This window comes from Mustelus asterias, chromosome 19 (genome assembly GCF_964213995.1).
Source record: "Mustelus asterias chromosome 19, sMusAst1.hap1.1, whole genome shotgun sequence".
Taxonomy (NCBI): domain Eukaryota; kingdom Metazoa; phylum Chordata; class Chondrichthyes; order Carcharhiniformes; family Triakidae; genus Mustelus; species Mustelus asterias.
In genome coordinates this window covers 27405734-27418817 of record NC_135819.1, presented here as the reverse complement: position 1 = coordinate 27418817, position 13084 = coordinate 27405734, and the positions used below count along the sequence as shown (strand labels likewise).

At 45.9% G+C, this 13084-nt stretch overlaps 1 protein-coding gene across 1 annotated transcript in view; it reads left to right on the top strand.

Moving 5' to 3' along the window:
- The window catches only part of LOC144507661 (cilia- and flagella-associated protein 54-like), a 191603-nt gene that overhangs the window by 161340 nt on the left and 17179 nt on the right, over positions 1-13084 (top strand). The window contains exons 26-27 of the mRNA XM_078234818.1: positions 1176-1346; positions 7455-7561. Coding sequence (XP_078090944.1) covers positions 1176-1346; positions 7455-7561 — 278 coding nt within the window. The remainder of the gene's footprint in view (positions 1-1175; positions 1347-7454; positions 7562-13084) is intronic.

Below are 13084 nucleotides of genomic sequence, written 5' to 3'. Positions count from 1 at the left end.
TGAATTGGCCTGCCATATAAATACTGTGGCTCCAACACCAGGTCAGAGGAATCCTGTGATGAGTAAGCAACCTCCAGACCCCCCAAAGTTTGTCCAAGGCACAAGTCAGAGTGTGATGGAATAGTCTCCATTTGCCTGGATGAGTGCAGCTCCAACAACACTCAAGTAGCTCAACACTATTCAAAACAAAGCAGCCCACTTTATTTCATCTGGCACTGGCACACAGTGACAGCAGTGTGTACCATCTACAAAATGCACTGCAGGAACTCACCAAGGCTTCTCAGGCAGCACTTTCCATACTTGTGACCTCTACCACCTTGAAGGACAAGGGCAGCAGATACTTAGGAACACTACCACCTGCAAGTTCCCCTCCAAGCCACATATCACCCTGACTTGGAAATATGTCGCTATTCCATCACTGTCCCTGGGTCAAAATGTGAACACCTTTCAGCAGCACTGTGGGTGTACCTACACCATACAGGCTGCAGCAGTTCAAAAAGGCAGCCCATCACCACCCTCTCAAGGGCAATTAGGAATGGGCAATAAGTGCTGGCCTAGCCAGCTTCCACAGTGGCACAGTGGTTAGCACTGCTGTCTCACAGCACCAGAGACCCGGGTTCAATTCCAGACTTGGGTCACTGTCTGTGCGGAGTCTGCAAGTTCTCCTCGTGTCTGCATGGGTGTCCTCCAGTTCCTCCAATTTCCTCCCACAGTCCAAAGATGCATAGGTTGGGTGGATTAGCCACAGTAAATTGCTGGGGTTTTGTGGGGCGGGGGGGTGGGGGGGGCGGTGCTGCAGGGGGAGGGTAGTGGGTGGCAGCTGGTGGTTTTGGGCTGGAACTGGGTTAGCTGTTTTTTTGGAGAGTCAGTGCAGACTCGATGGGCTGAATAGTCTCATTCTGCACTGTAGGGTTTCTGTAGTATACGCACATCCCATGAATGAAAAGAAATCTAAAAGGCCTCTAACTTCCAGCCTATTTAGGGATTTTATCATGGGCGGAATTTTGCCATCCTGTCGCAGAGTGGATGGGGCTGTAAAATGCAGAGAACCATTCAACAATCCGTTGACTTCAGCGGAATGGAAAATCCCACAGGCTCAAGGCCCTGCAAAACTCCACTTTCAAATTTTAAATCTTTACTAATTTGACATGAATTAATAATTTTGTATTTTGCAGATATATACAAGTGTCTTTGGAGAATTTCTTCTAACAGCCCCAGGGGACAGTTTCACCGGTCAACTTACTCCTCAGATGAGCTTGGCAGTGAATTCTGCAGACAAAGAGCTACGTGTCCAATGGTATCTGCCAGCTCTGGCAATATCTCCTACAAGTTGTGCAACTCAGAAGGTAATAATTAAGTGTGAAACAGCGTACAGATAGCCAACTAGGACTCAGGAAGTGTTTGCGAATTTATTGTGTACATAAACTTCTTTAACTATACCATCCTTTAGACACATTCCTTGTTTCTTGCCCTATTGGCTCTGGAGAACTAACTCTAACATTCATCTCCCCTGCCTTCCACCTTATCATCGACCTTCCTTTTCCCTTGTCCCACACATCCCTTGTCAATGCTTGTTGCAAGTTTAACTTTTTCTAGTTCTGATGAAGGATCATTCGTCAATGGGGGTGATTTTCAGCCCGAACGCATGGTCAGGGAGAACAGTGTCGCAGGCTGAAAATCCAGAGAGAATTGTGTTTCTCGGAGAGATCGCGTTCCATGATTTTTCCCACCCTTCACTGACATGGCGAGGTTTAAACCGACAAAGAGCGAGAATCTCATGTTAATGCATTTAAATACATTTTCATTTAATTATCAGGCCCCTCACCATATTTTCAAACTTTGCCGAGGTGAATGACGTGTGCCAACCTGGTAATGCCAGTCTGTGCCAGGGGCAGTGTTGGGGGCAGACCCTAGTGGCAGCTTCGTGCAGAGAGGGTTATGTATGTGTGGTTAGGGGGGTTTGGCAGGGAAGAGTGTGCACTGAAGGGGGAGAAAATGTCAGCGATGATTGAGGGCGAGGGGATAAGATGGAGGTGCTGACGATGACTGTTTGGGGGGTGGGGGGGAGCAACGATATCCCTGTGGTTAGATGCGAGGCAGGTTATTTTTTGTTCTGATCAGGGCATCCTTGGCATCGGCTTTGCTGGCGTCTTTAGGCCCAGCTCCTCAAAATGACGGCATGAAACACACTCCCCCCTGTTTATTCTGAGAGAAATCCTGCCTGTTTCTTTAGAGAGAAACATACCGGTCTTCAGTCAGATCCTGACACTGCCATTTTTTGATAGGATTCCATCCACACAGTCATACAGCACAGGAAAAGGCCCTTCAGCCCATCTGCACAGGCAATCAAGCCACTATCTATTCTAATTCCATTTTCCAGCACTTGGTCCGAAGCTGTGCATGCTATGGTGTCTCCAGCGCTCATCTAAATGCTTCTTAAATGTTGAGGGTTCCTGCCTCTACCAACCTTTCAGGCAGAGTTCCAGATTCCCAAACCCTCTGGTTGAAAAGATTTTCCTTAGCGTCTCCTACAAACCTCCTGCCCCTTAACTTAAGGGAGGAACTTAAGGAAGGAGTTAGGAGGGCTAAAAGGGGTCATGAAAAGTCCTTGGCAAACAGGATTAAGAAAACCCTAAGGCATTTTATACGTATGTAAAGAGCAAGAGGGAAGCCAGGGAGAGGGTTGGTCCACTCAAGGATAGTGGAGGGAATCTATGCATGGAACCAGAGGAAATGGGCGAGACACTAAATGAATACTTTGCCTCAGTATTCACCAAAGAGAGGGACTCGATGGATGAGGAGCTGAGGGTAGGGTGTGTAGGTATTCTGGGTCATGTCGATATCAAGAAGGAGGAGGTGTTAGGCATCTTAAAAAGCATTAAAGTAGATAGGCCGCAGGGATCTATCCCAGAATACCGAGGGAGGCAAGGGTGGAAATTGCTGGGGCTTTGACATAAATCTTTGTATCCTCATTGGCCACAGGTGAGGTTCCAGAGGACTGGAGGATAGCCAATGTTGTTCCATTGTTTAAGAAGGGCAGCAGGGATAATCCAGGAAGTTATAGGCCAGTGAGCCTTACGTCAGTGGGAGGGAAATTATTGGAAAAGATTCTTCAGGACAGGTTGTACTCACATTTGGAAACAAATGGGCTTATTAGTGATAGACAGCATGGTTTTGTGAAGGGGAGGTCGTGCCTCACTAACTTGATCGAGTTTTTGGAGGAAGTGTCAAAGATGATAGATGAGGGAAAAGTTGCTGTATACATGGACTTCAGTAAAACCTTTGACAAGTACCTCATGGTAGACTGGTACGAAAGGTGAAATCATACGGATCAGAGGAGAGCTGGCAAGATGGATACAGAACTGACTTGACCATAGAAGACAGAGGGTACTAGTGGAGGGGTGCTTTTCTGTGACTAGCAGTGTTCCACAGGGATCAGTTCTGGGACCTTTGTTGTTCATAACATATATCTATGATTTGGAGAAAATGTAGCTGGTCTGATTAGTAAGTTTGCAGATGACACAAAAATTGGTGGAGTTGCAGATAGTGAAGAGGATTGTCAGAGGAGACAGTAAGATATAGACCGGTTGGAGACTTGGGCGGAGAAATGGCCGATGGAGTTTAATCCAGACAAGTGTGAGGTAATGCATTTTGGAAGGTCCAATGCATGTAGGAATTATACAGTAAATGGTAGAACCCTTAGGAGTATTGACAGGCAGAGAGATCTGGGCGTACATGTCCACCGATCATTGAAAATGACAACGCAGGTGGATAAGGTAATCAAGAAAGCATACGGCTGCTTGCCTTCATCGGTCGGGGCATTGAGTATAAAAATTGGCAGGTCATGCTGCAGCTGTACAGAACCTTAGTTAGATCTCATTTGGAATATTGCGTACAATTCTGATCGCCACACTACCAGAAGGATGTGGCTGTTTTGGAGAGGATATAGAAGATGGATGTTGCCTGGTCTGGAGGGTATTAGCTATGAGGAGAAATTGGATCACTCGGTTTGTTCTCACTGGAATGACAGAGGTTAAGGGGAGACCTGATAGAGGTTTACAAGATTATGAGGGGCATGGACAGAGTGGATAGTAAGATGCTCTTTCCTAGGGTAGAAAAGTCAAGTACTAGGGGACGTGGGTTTAAGGTGCGTGGGGAAAAGTTTAGAGGAGATGTGCGAGGCAATTTTTTTTTTTACACAGAGAGTGCTGAATGTCTGGAATGCGCTGCCCAGGGAGGTGGTGGGAGCAGGTACGATAGCGGCATTTAAGGGGCAACTAGATGAATACATGAATAGGAAGGGAATGGAAGGATACGGACTTCATAAGTGCGTACGGTTTTAGTTTAGGCAGGCATCATGATTGGCGTAGGCTTGGAGGGCCGAAGGGTCTGTTCCTGTGTTGTACTGTTCTTTGCTAATTCTGTGCCCTCTGGTTATTGACCCCTCTACCAAGGGGAAAAGTTCCTTCCTATCTACCTACCAATGTCCCTCATAATTTTATACACGTCAATCAGGTTCCCCCTCAGCTTTCTCTGCTCCAAGGAAAACAACCTCAGCCTAATCAGTCTCTCTTCATAGCTGAAACACTCCAGCCCAGGTAATATCCTGGTGAATCTCCTCTGCACCTTCTCTAGTGCAATCACATCCTTCCGAAAGTGTGGCGACCAGAACTGCACACAGTATTCTTGATGTGGCCTAACCAGTGTTTTAGACAGCTCCATCACAACCTCCCAGCTCTTGTATTCTATGGCTCAGTCAATAAAGGCAAGTATCCCATCTGCCTTCTTAACCATCTTATCTACTTGTCCTGCTGCCTTCAGAGATCTATGGATATGCACACCAAGGTCACTCTGGTCCTCTGTACTTCCTCGTGTCTGACATTTCATTGTGTATTCTCCTGCCTTGATAGTCTTCCCTAAATGCATTATCTCACACTTTTCAGGGTTAAATGCCATTTGCCACTGTTCTGCCCATCTAACCAGCCCGTCTATATCATCCTGTAATCTAAGACTTTCCTCCTCGCTATTTACCACACCACCAATTTTCATGTCATCTGCGAACTTGCTTATCATACCTCCTGCTTACATGTTTAGATCATTAATATATACTACAACCAGCAAGGGACCAAGCACCGATCTGAAACAAGGCATGGAATTTTCCATTTCTGAGACTAAGTGCGATGGCAAGCAGATTTCACATTGTTTATCCTGAGGGGAAGCATGGTGGGAATTTGCATCCAATTTCACACTCAGATGTTTATTAATTATGCATTGGCGAGTTTCTCTCCAAATCATATGAACTAATTCACCTGCCTTGTCACCAGCTAATGAGCCCGAAGATCCGGGCACCATATTTAAATGCCGCCTCACTCACCAGCCCAACTGTGAAAGAATACATCTGTAAATGGCTTTGTCAAAGAATAGAGCTGCTCCAAAGTTCAGCAGTGACTCCCTGGAGATGCTCATCAGCAATGTGGGTATCCTCCAGCCCAGGGATAGCTCCAGGAAACACAACAACCTCACCTTGGGCTTGGGATGCCAATAGAAGGGCAATCCGTGCATTGGGCAACCACCTTGGAAACACAACCCAGTGTAGGAAGAGGATGAATGATCTCAGTCTCTCTGCCAGGGTAATTCTACCTTCTTCTCACTCCAATCTCACACTGTCATAATGGCACTGCTCAGGGATCCCACACAATATTAGCAGAGACACATTAGCACTGATTGTCTCATGGGCACTTTAACATCACCCACGTCTCATCTAATACACTGCACAGGCTCCATCCTCAACCCTTACTGGGGAGGGCACAGTATACAGAGCAGGCTTGTAGGCTTCCCAATCTTACCTCCATCTCTTCTCATCACATTCCATCCACTTGTCTTCATCCAGGCCAAGTGTGCGCACAACACAAAGAAGAGATTCCAGACTGGAGGTGGGAGGGCTGATATTGTGGACCTCATGAAATTCAAGGAGGATGCCACTGAATTGGCAAGGGAGGACAGGGAGTGCTGTGGGAAAGGCGAGATTGGCCTTATTCAGCAAGTCAGTATGAAAGAGCCCTCCATGAATTAATTCCATCCTGACATTCTCAGTGAATGACTTTCAATGCTGCATTCAGTCTGTTCTGGAACAGTATTCTTGATGTTCTCCCTGTCAGACACCAGCAGGTCCAGATACACATAGAGACCCTGCATAAATCCCAGCCCCCGGCCACTTCAGACAAGGAAGCTGAGGATCTATTCAAAAGAGTCCCATCAATGCATTCACCTGTACCCTCCGCCAGCTCAGAGACACATACACCTCGATGGCTCCTAGTTATGAAGCAGGTTCAAAGTCATATTCTGGGGAACACCTCATGGACATGTCTCCACATGCCTTTAGCATTTATACTGCTTTGATGTCCTACACCTCGCAATCTATCTTCAGTTTAATTAAATTAGCTTTGTACACAAACACAACCCCGCAAACCTGCTTCACAGAATGACACAATAGACTTTAAAAATATTAAAATGAAAACATTGCTCGTCACAACACTCCAAAACCAAGTGACAGATGCCACCCAAACAGCTTCAATGGATTTTTCATCAAATCCCCTGAGAAGTCTGTCACACTGGAGCTTTGTCTTTCACATGAGAGTTTTCAATCTTCCCTCTCAAAGAACATGCCTTGGAATTTTCTCCCTACTGATGCTTTCTCTTGATGTCTTCACCAAGGATCCACCTCCAGGGTTTAACCCTCTCCTTCCAGTGTTCCTCTGTCTCTGGGTCTGCATTCAAGCTTGCCCTTCCATGCCTTATCTTTTAATTTGGAGCCTCTGCTCCTCACTCTTAATCTCACTTTACAGGAACTTTCTCCACACGCCTATTCTTTACTTTTGACTAGAAGGTCTTCTTGGAACTTCTTTCTGTCACTTTCCCTGATGCTGGGACTTTACTGTTCTTTAGTTTGGGTCTTGCTTTCTGTCTCTTTTGCAATCGCTGCCTGTCTGGCAGTTTCTGTGAACTGATCTTTCATTCTGGGTCACCTTGTTCCAACTGAACTTAAAAACTGTTTTTGCTCTATCTGTGGACCCCTGGTTGCTAGGCAACAACATAGTTTTCCCCTACTTGAGGGTCATATAAACCTCATCAAAATGCAGGCATCTTTTAAAGTGGAACTAAAACAAGTTTTCTTAACACGCAACTGCAGAAATATAAATTGCGCTTAAACTTAAAGTTATAGCTTATGCCCAAATCACACAAATTACAAATATAAATGACCAAAAACTTTATTTCCTAACAAAATTTCCTTGCTTCGAGGTACCATGGTAAGCAAGAACAAAACCACATTGGCTGCATGCGGCTGGAAAGAGGATGGTGTTTGCAGAGGATTTAACAAGGGTGTTTATTTTATTATATTTAAAGATCATCTGTGAATGAGGACAACAAAAAAATTAAAGAGTGTTTTTTTTCAGATCTTACTGCTGTTTGCCTACAATGTGAAGCCTATTACACTGATCAGCCTCAAGACAAGCACATTAACTAATGCTTCCTGTGGATACAAATGGATTCATTTAAAACGGTATGAACAATATATTTTTGTAAATATCCATTATCCAAAAGCCAAACATGGAGCGATTCTCATCAAGGATGGAGTTACATAGAACATAGAAAGCCACAGCACAAACAGGCCCTTCGGCCCACAAGTTGCGCCGATCACATCCCCACCTCTAGGCCTATCTATAGCCCTCAATCCCATTAAATCCCATGTACTCATCCAGAAGTCTCTTAAAAGACCCCAACGAGTTTGCCTCCACCACCACCGACGTCAGCCGATTCCACTCACCCACCACCCTCTGAGTGAAAAACTTACCCCTGACATCTCCTCTGTACCTACCCCCCAGCACCTTAAACCTGTGTCCTCTCGTAGCAACCATTTCAGCCCTTGGAAATAGCCTCTGGGAGTCTACCCTATCCAGACCTCTCAACATCTTGTAAACCTCTATCAGGTCACCTCTCATCCTTCGTCTCTCCAGGGAGAAGAGACCAAGCTCCCTCAACCTATCCTCATAAAGCATGCCCCCCAATCCAGGCAACATCCTTGTAAATCTCCTCTGCACCCTTTCAATGGCTTCAACATCTTTCCTGGAATGAGGTGACCAGAACTGCGCGCAGTACTCCAAGTGGGGTCTAACCAGGGTCCTATAAAGCTGCAGCATTATCTCCCGACTCCTAAACTCAATCCCTCGATTAATGAAGGCCAGTACGCCGTACGCCTTCTTGACCGCATCCTCCACTTGCGAGGCCGATTTAAGAGTCCTATGGACCCGGACCCCAAGGTCCTTCTGATCCTCTACACTGCTAAGAATGGTACCCTTCATATTATACTGCTGCTTCATCCCATTGGATCTGCCAAAATGGATCACCACACACTTATCCGGGTTGAAGTCCATCTGCCACTTCTCCGCCCAGTCTTGCATTCTATCTATGTCTCGCTGCAACTTCTGACATCCCTCCAAACTATCCACAACACCACCTACCTTGGTGTCGTCAGCAAACTTACCAACCCATCCCTCCACTTCCTCATCCAGGTCATTTATGAAAATGACAAACAGCAAGGGTCCCAGAACAGATCCCTGGGGCACTCCACTGGTCACTGACCTCCATGCAGAGAAAGACCCCTCCACAGCCACTCTCTGCCTTCTGCAGGCAAGCCAGTTCTGGATCCACAAGGCAACAGCCCCTTGGATCCCATGCCCTCTCACTTTCTCAAGAAGTCTTGCATGGGGGACCTTATCGAACGCCTTGCTGAAGTCCATATAGACCACATCCACCGCTCTTCCTTCGTCAATGTGTTTGGTCACATTTTCAAAGAACTCAACCAGGCTCGTAAGGCACGACCTGCCCTTGACAAAGCCGTGCTGACTACTTTTGATCATACTAAACTTCTCTAGATGATCATAAATCCTGTCTCTCAGGATCCTCTCCATCAACTTACCAACCACTGAGGTTAGACTCACCGGTCGGTAATTTCCCGGGCTGTCCCTGTTCCCTTTCTTGAATATAGGGACCACATCTGCAATCCTCCAATCCTCCGGAACCTCTCCCGTCTCCATCGACGATGCAAAGATCATCGCCAAAGGCTCCGCAATCTCCTCCCTCGCCTCCCACAGTAACCTGGGGTACATCCCATCCGGTCCCGGCGACTTACCAACCTTGATGCCATTCAATAGTTCCAACACATCCTCTTTCTTTATGTCCACATGCTCGATCCTTTCTGTCCACCGCAAACCAGCAGTACAACCACCCAGATCCCTTTCCACCGTGAATACCGAGGTAAAGTATTCATTAAGCAGCTCCGCCATTTCTAACGGTTCCGCACAAACTTTTCCCCCTTCACCTTTTAAGGGTCCTATGCCTTCACATCTCATCCTTTTACTCTTGACATATTTGTAGAAAGCCTTGGGATTCTCCTTAATCTTACCCGCCAAGGCCTTCTCATGACCCCTTCTCGCTCTCCTAATTTCCTTCTTAAGCTCCTTCCTACATCCCGTATACTCCTCTAAATCCTTAACACCTCCTAGCTCTCCTAGTTCACGAAAGAGGACATCTTAAAGAAATTGTCAACTGAAACTTTGTCTTTACATTTTGTATTAATGATTTGGATGAGAATTTAGGAGGCATGGTTCGTGAGTTTGCAGATGACACCAAGATTGGTGGCATAGAGGACAGTGAAGAAGGTTTTCTAGGATTGCAATGGGATCTTGATCAATTGGGCCAGTGGGTTGACGAAAGGCAGATGGAGTTTAATTTAGATAAATGCTAGGTGACGCATTTTGGTCGATCGAACCAGGGCAGGACTTACTCAGTTAATGGTAGGGCATTGGGAAGAGTTACAGAACAAAGAGATCTAGGGGTACAGGTTCAAAACTCTTTGAAAGTGGAGTCACAGGTGGACAGAGTGGTGAAGAAGGCATTCAGCATGCTTGGTTTCATTGGTCAGAACATTGAATACAGGAGTTGGGACGTCTTGTTGAAGTTATACAAGACATTGGTAAGGCCACACTTGGACTACTGTGTGCAGTTCTGGTCATCCTATTATAGAAAGGATATTATTAAACTAGAAAGAGTGCAGAAGAGATTTACTAGCTTGCTACCAGGACTTGATGGTTTGAGTTATAAGGAGAGGCTGGATAGACTGGGAATTTTTTCTCTGGAGTGTAGAAGGCTGAGGGGTGATCTTGTAGAGGTCTATAAAATAATGAGGGGCACAGATCAACTAGATAGTCAATATCTTTTCCCAAAGGTAGGGGAGTCTAAAACTAGGTTTAAGGTGAGAGAGGAGATACAAAAGGGTCCAGAGGGGCAATTTTTTCACATAGAGTGTCTGAAACAAGCTGCCAGAGGTAGTAGTAGAGGCGGGTACAATTTTGTCTTTTAAAAAGTGTTTAGACAGTTACGTGGGTACGATGGGTATAGAGGGATATGGGCCAAATGTGGGCAATTGGGACTAGCTTAGGGGTTTAAAAAAAAGGGCAGCATGGACAAGTTGGGACGTCTTGTTGAAGTTATACAAGACATTGGTAAGGCCACACTTGGACTACTGTGTGCAATTCTGGTCATCCTATTATAGATGAAGGGCCTGTTTTCATGCTGTAAACCTCTATGACTCTGACTCTACTGAAAAAGTGAATTTGATCTTACCAAGAGTGTCATAACAGAAGAATAATCTTTAAAAATGCAGCATTCATTAAATAGGTGTTATTTTGCTCATAATTATAGATGTGAAATATACTCAGTGCAATTTGAGATATCTATCATTATTTTAATAAACTTAAGAGTAATAATTATGCTACACAATTTATTAATTACACTTGCTAATAATCTGTCCTTTACATATTTTAATTGTCTGTAAAGCTGCAGTAATTTTGAAATCAACTTTCTTATTTACTAGATTGATGTATTCTGCAGGGGATTTTGTACCATTCCCTTATTCTATCCTGAATGACCTGCAGGGCCTCCTCTAAAGAGGCTTGCCATGCACAAAATGTATCTCATATGTTAGAAAAGGAAGAGAATAAAGTACATAATCATGAGCAAATTAAACTGCTAAGCAGCAATAGTTTACAAGGATTACATAGAACATATGGCACAGAAACAGGCCATTCAGTCCAATGGGCAGCACAGTGGTTAGCACTGCTGCCTCACAGCGCCAGAGACTCGGGTTCAATTATGGTCTTGGGTCACTGTCTGTGTGGAGTTTGCACGTTCTCCCCATGTCTGCATGGGTTTCCTCCGGGTGCTCTGGTTTCCTCCCACAGTCCAAAGATGTGCAGGTCAGGTGGATTGGCCGTGCTAAATTGCCCCTTAGTGTCCAGAGATGTGTAAGTTAGGTGGATTGGTGCTGTGTTACAGGGATAGGGACTGGATCAACTTATGTCAAGAAATCCAAACTGCCTGAACATCGGAAATCTACTAGTTATGTACAAATAGATGAAGAGGGCGCTTGGTCGAGCCATGCTCCCCTGAAGTTGGCAGATAGTGAAATACTCACAGAGTATGTCGCACTGGCCCCAACACTACTGTCAGCTGTGCTGCCATGAGTAAGACATCTCCCATTCCCACATGGTGCTTCCCCGTAGCTTCCTGATACGGATGAGTTAGATGATGAACTTTCATCAGTTGAGTTTGCGAAGGACATAAGCTGTTTAGTGAAAAGAAGGAGACCTAGCAATGACAGAATCCCAGCTGAACTGCTCGAACAAGGAAAATCCCACTATTGCCACACCTTCATAGCCTGCTCCTTTTCTGCGGGCAGTAAGCTCCTTTCCACAGGAGATATGGAGTCCATAAGGATCACACTATGGGATAACAAAGAGAGCAGCTCACTGGCAAGGCCTTTGGAGGGGCATGCTTCAAAGACTGCACCGGAGGATTGGAGGATTGCGGATGTGGTCCCTATATTCAAGAAAGGGAACAGGGACAGCCCGGGAAATTACCGACCGGTGAGTCTAACCTCAGTGGTTGGTAAGTTGATGGAGAGGATCCTGAGAGACAGGATTTATGATCATCTAGAGAAGTTTAGTATGATCAAAAGTAGTCAGCACGGCTTTGTCAGGGGCAGGTCGTGCCTTACGAGCCTGGTTGAGTTCTTTGAAAATGTGACCAAGCACATTGACGAAGGAAGAGCGGTGGATGTGGTCTATATGGACTTCAGCAAAGCGTTCGATAAGGTCCCCCATGCAAGACTTCTTGAGAAAGTGAGAGGGCATGGGATCCAAGGGGCTGTTGCCTTGTGGATCCAGAACTGGCTTGCCTGCAGAAGGCAGAGAGTGGCTGTGGAGGGGTCTTTCTCTGCATGGAGGTCAGTGACCAGTGGAGTGCCCCAGGGATCTGTTCTGGGACCCTTGCTGTTTGTCATTTTCATAAATGACCTGGATGAGGAAGTGGAGGGATGGGTTGGTAAGTTTGCTGACGACACCAAGGTAGGTGGTGTTGTGGATAGTTTGGAGGGATGTCAGAAGTTGCAGCGAGACATAGATAGAATGCAAGACTGGGCGGAGAAGTGGCAGATGGACTTCAACCCGGATAAGTGTGTAGTGATCCATTTTGGCAGATCCAATGGGATGGAGCAGCAGTATAAAATGAAGGGTACCATTCTTAGCAGTGTAGAGGATCAGAAGGACCTTGGGGTCCGGGTCCATAGGACTCTTAAATCGGCCTCGCAGGTGGAGGATGCGGTCAAGAAGGCGTATGGCGTACTAGCCTTCATTAATCGAGGGATTGAGTTTAGGAGTCGGGAGATAATGCTGCAGCTTTATAGGACCCTGGTTAGACCCCACTTGGAGTACTGCGCGCAGTTCTGGTCACCTCATTACAGGAAAGATGTTGAAGCCATTGAAAGGGTGCAGAGGAGATTTACAAGGATGTTGCCTGGATTGGGGGGCATGCCTTATGAGGATAGGTTGAGGGAGCTTGGTCTCTTCTCCCTGGAGAGACGAAGGATGAGAGGTGACCTGATAGAGGTTTACAAGATGTTGAGGGGTCTGGATAGGGTGGACTCTCAGAGGCTATTTCCAAGGGCTGAAATGGTTGCTACGAGAGG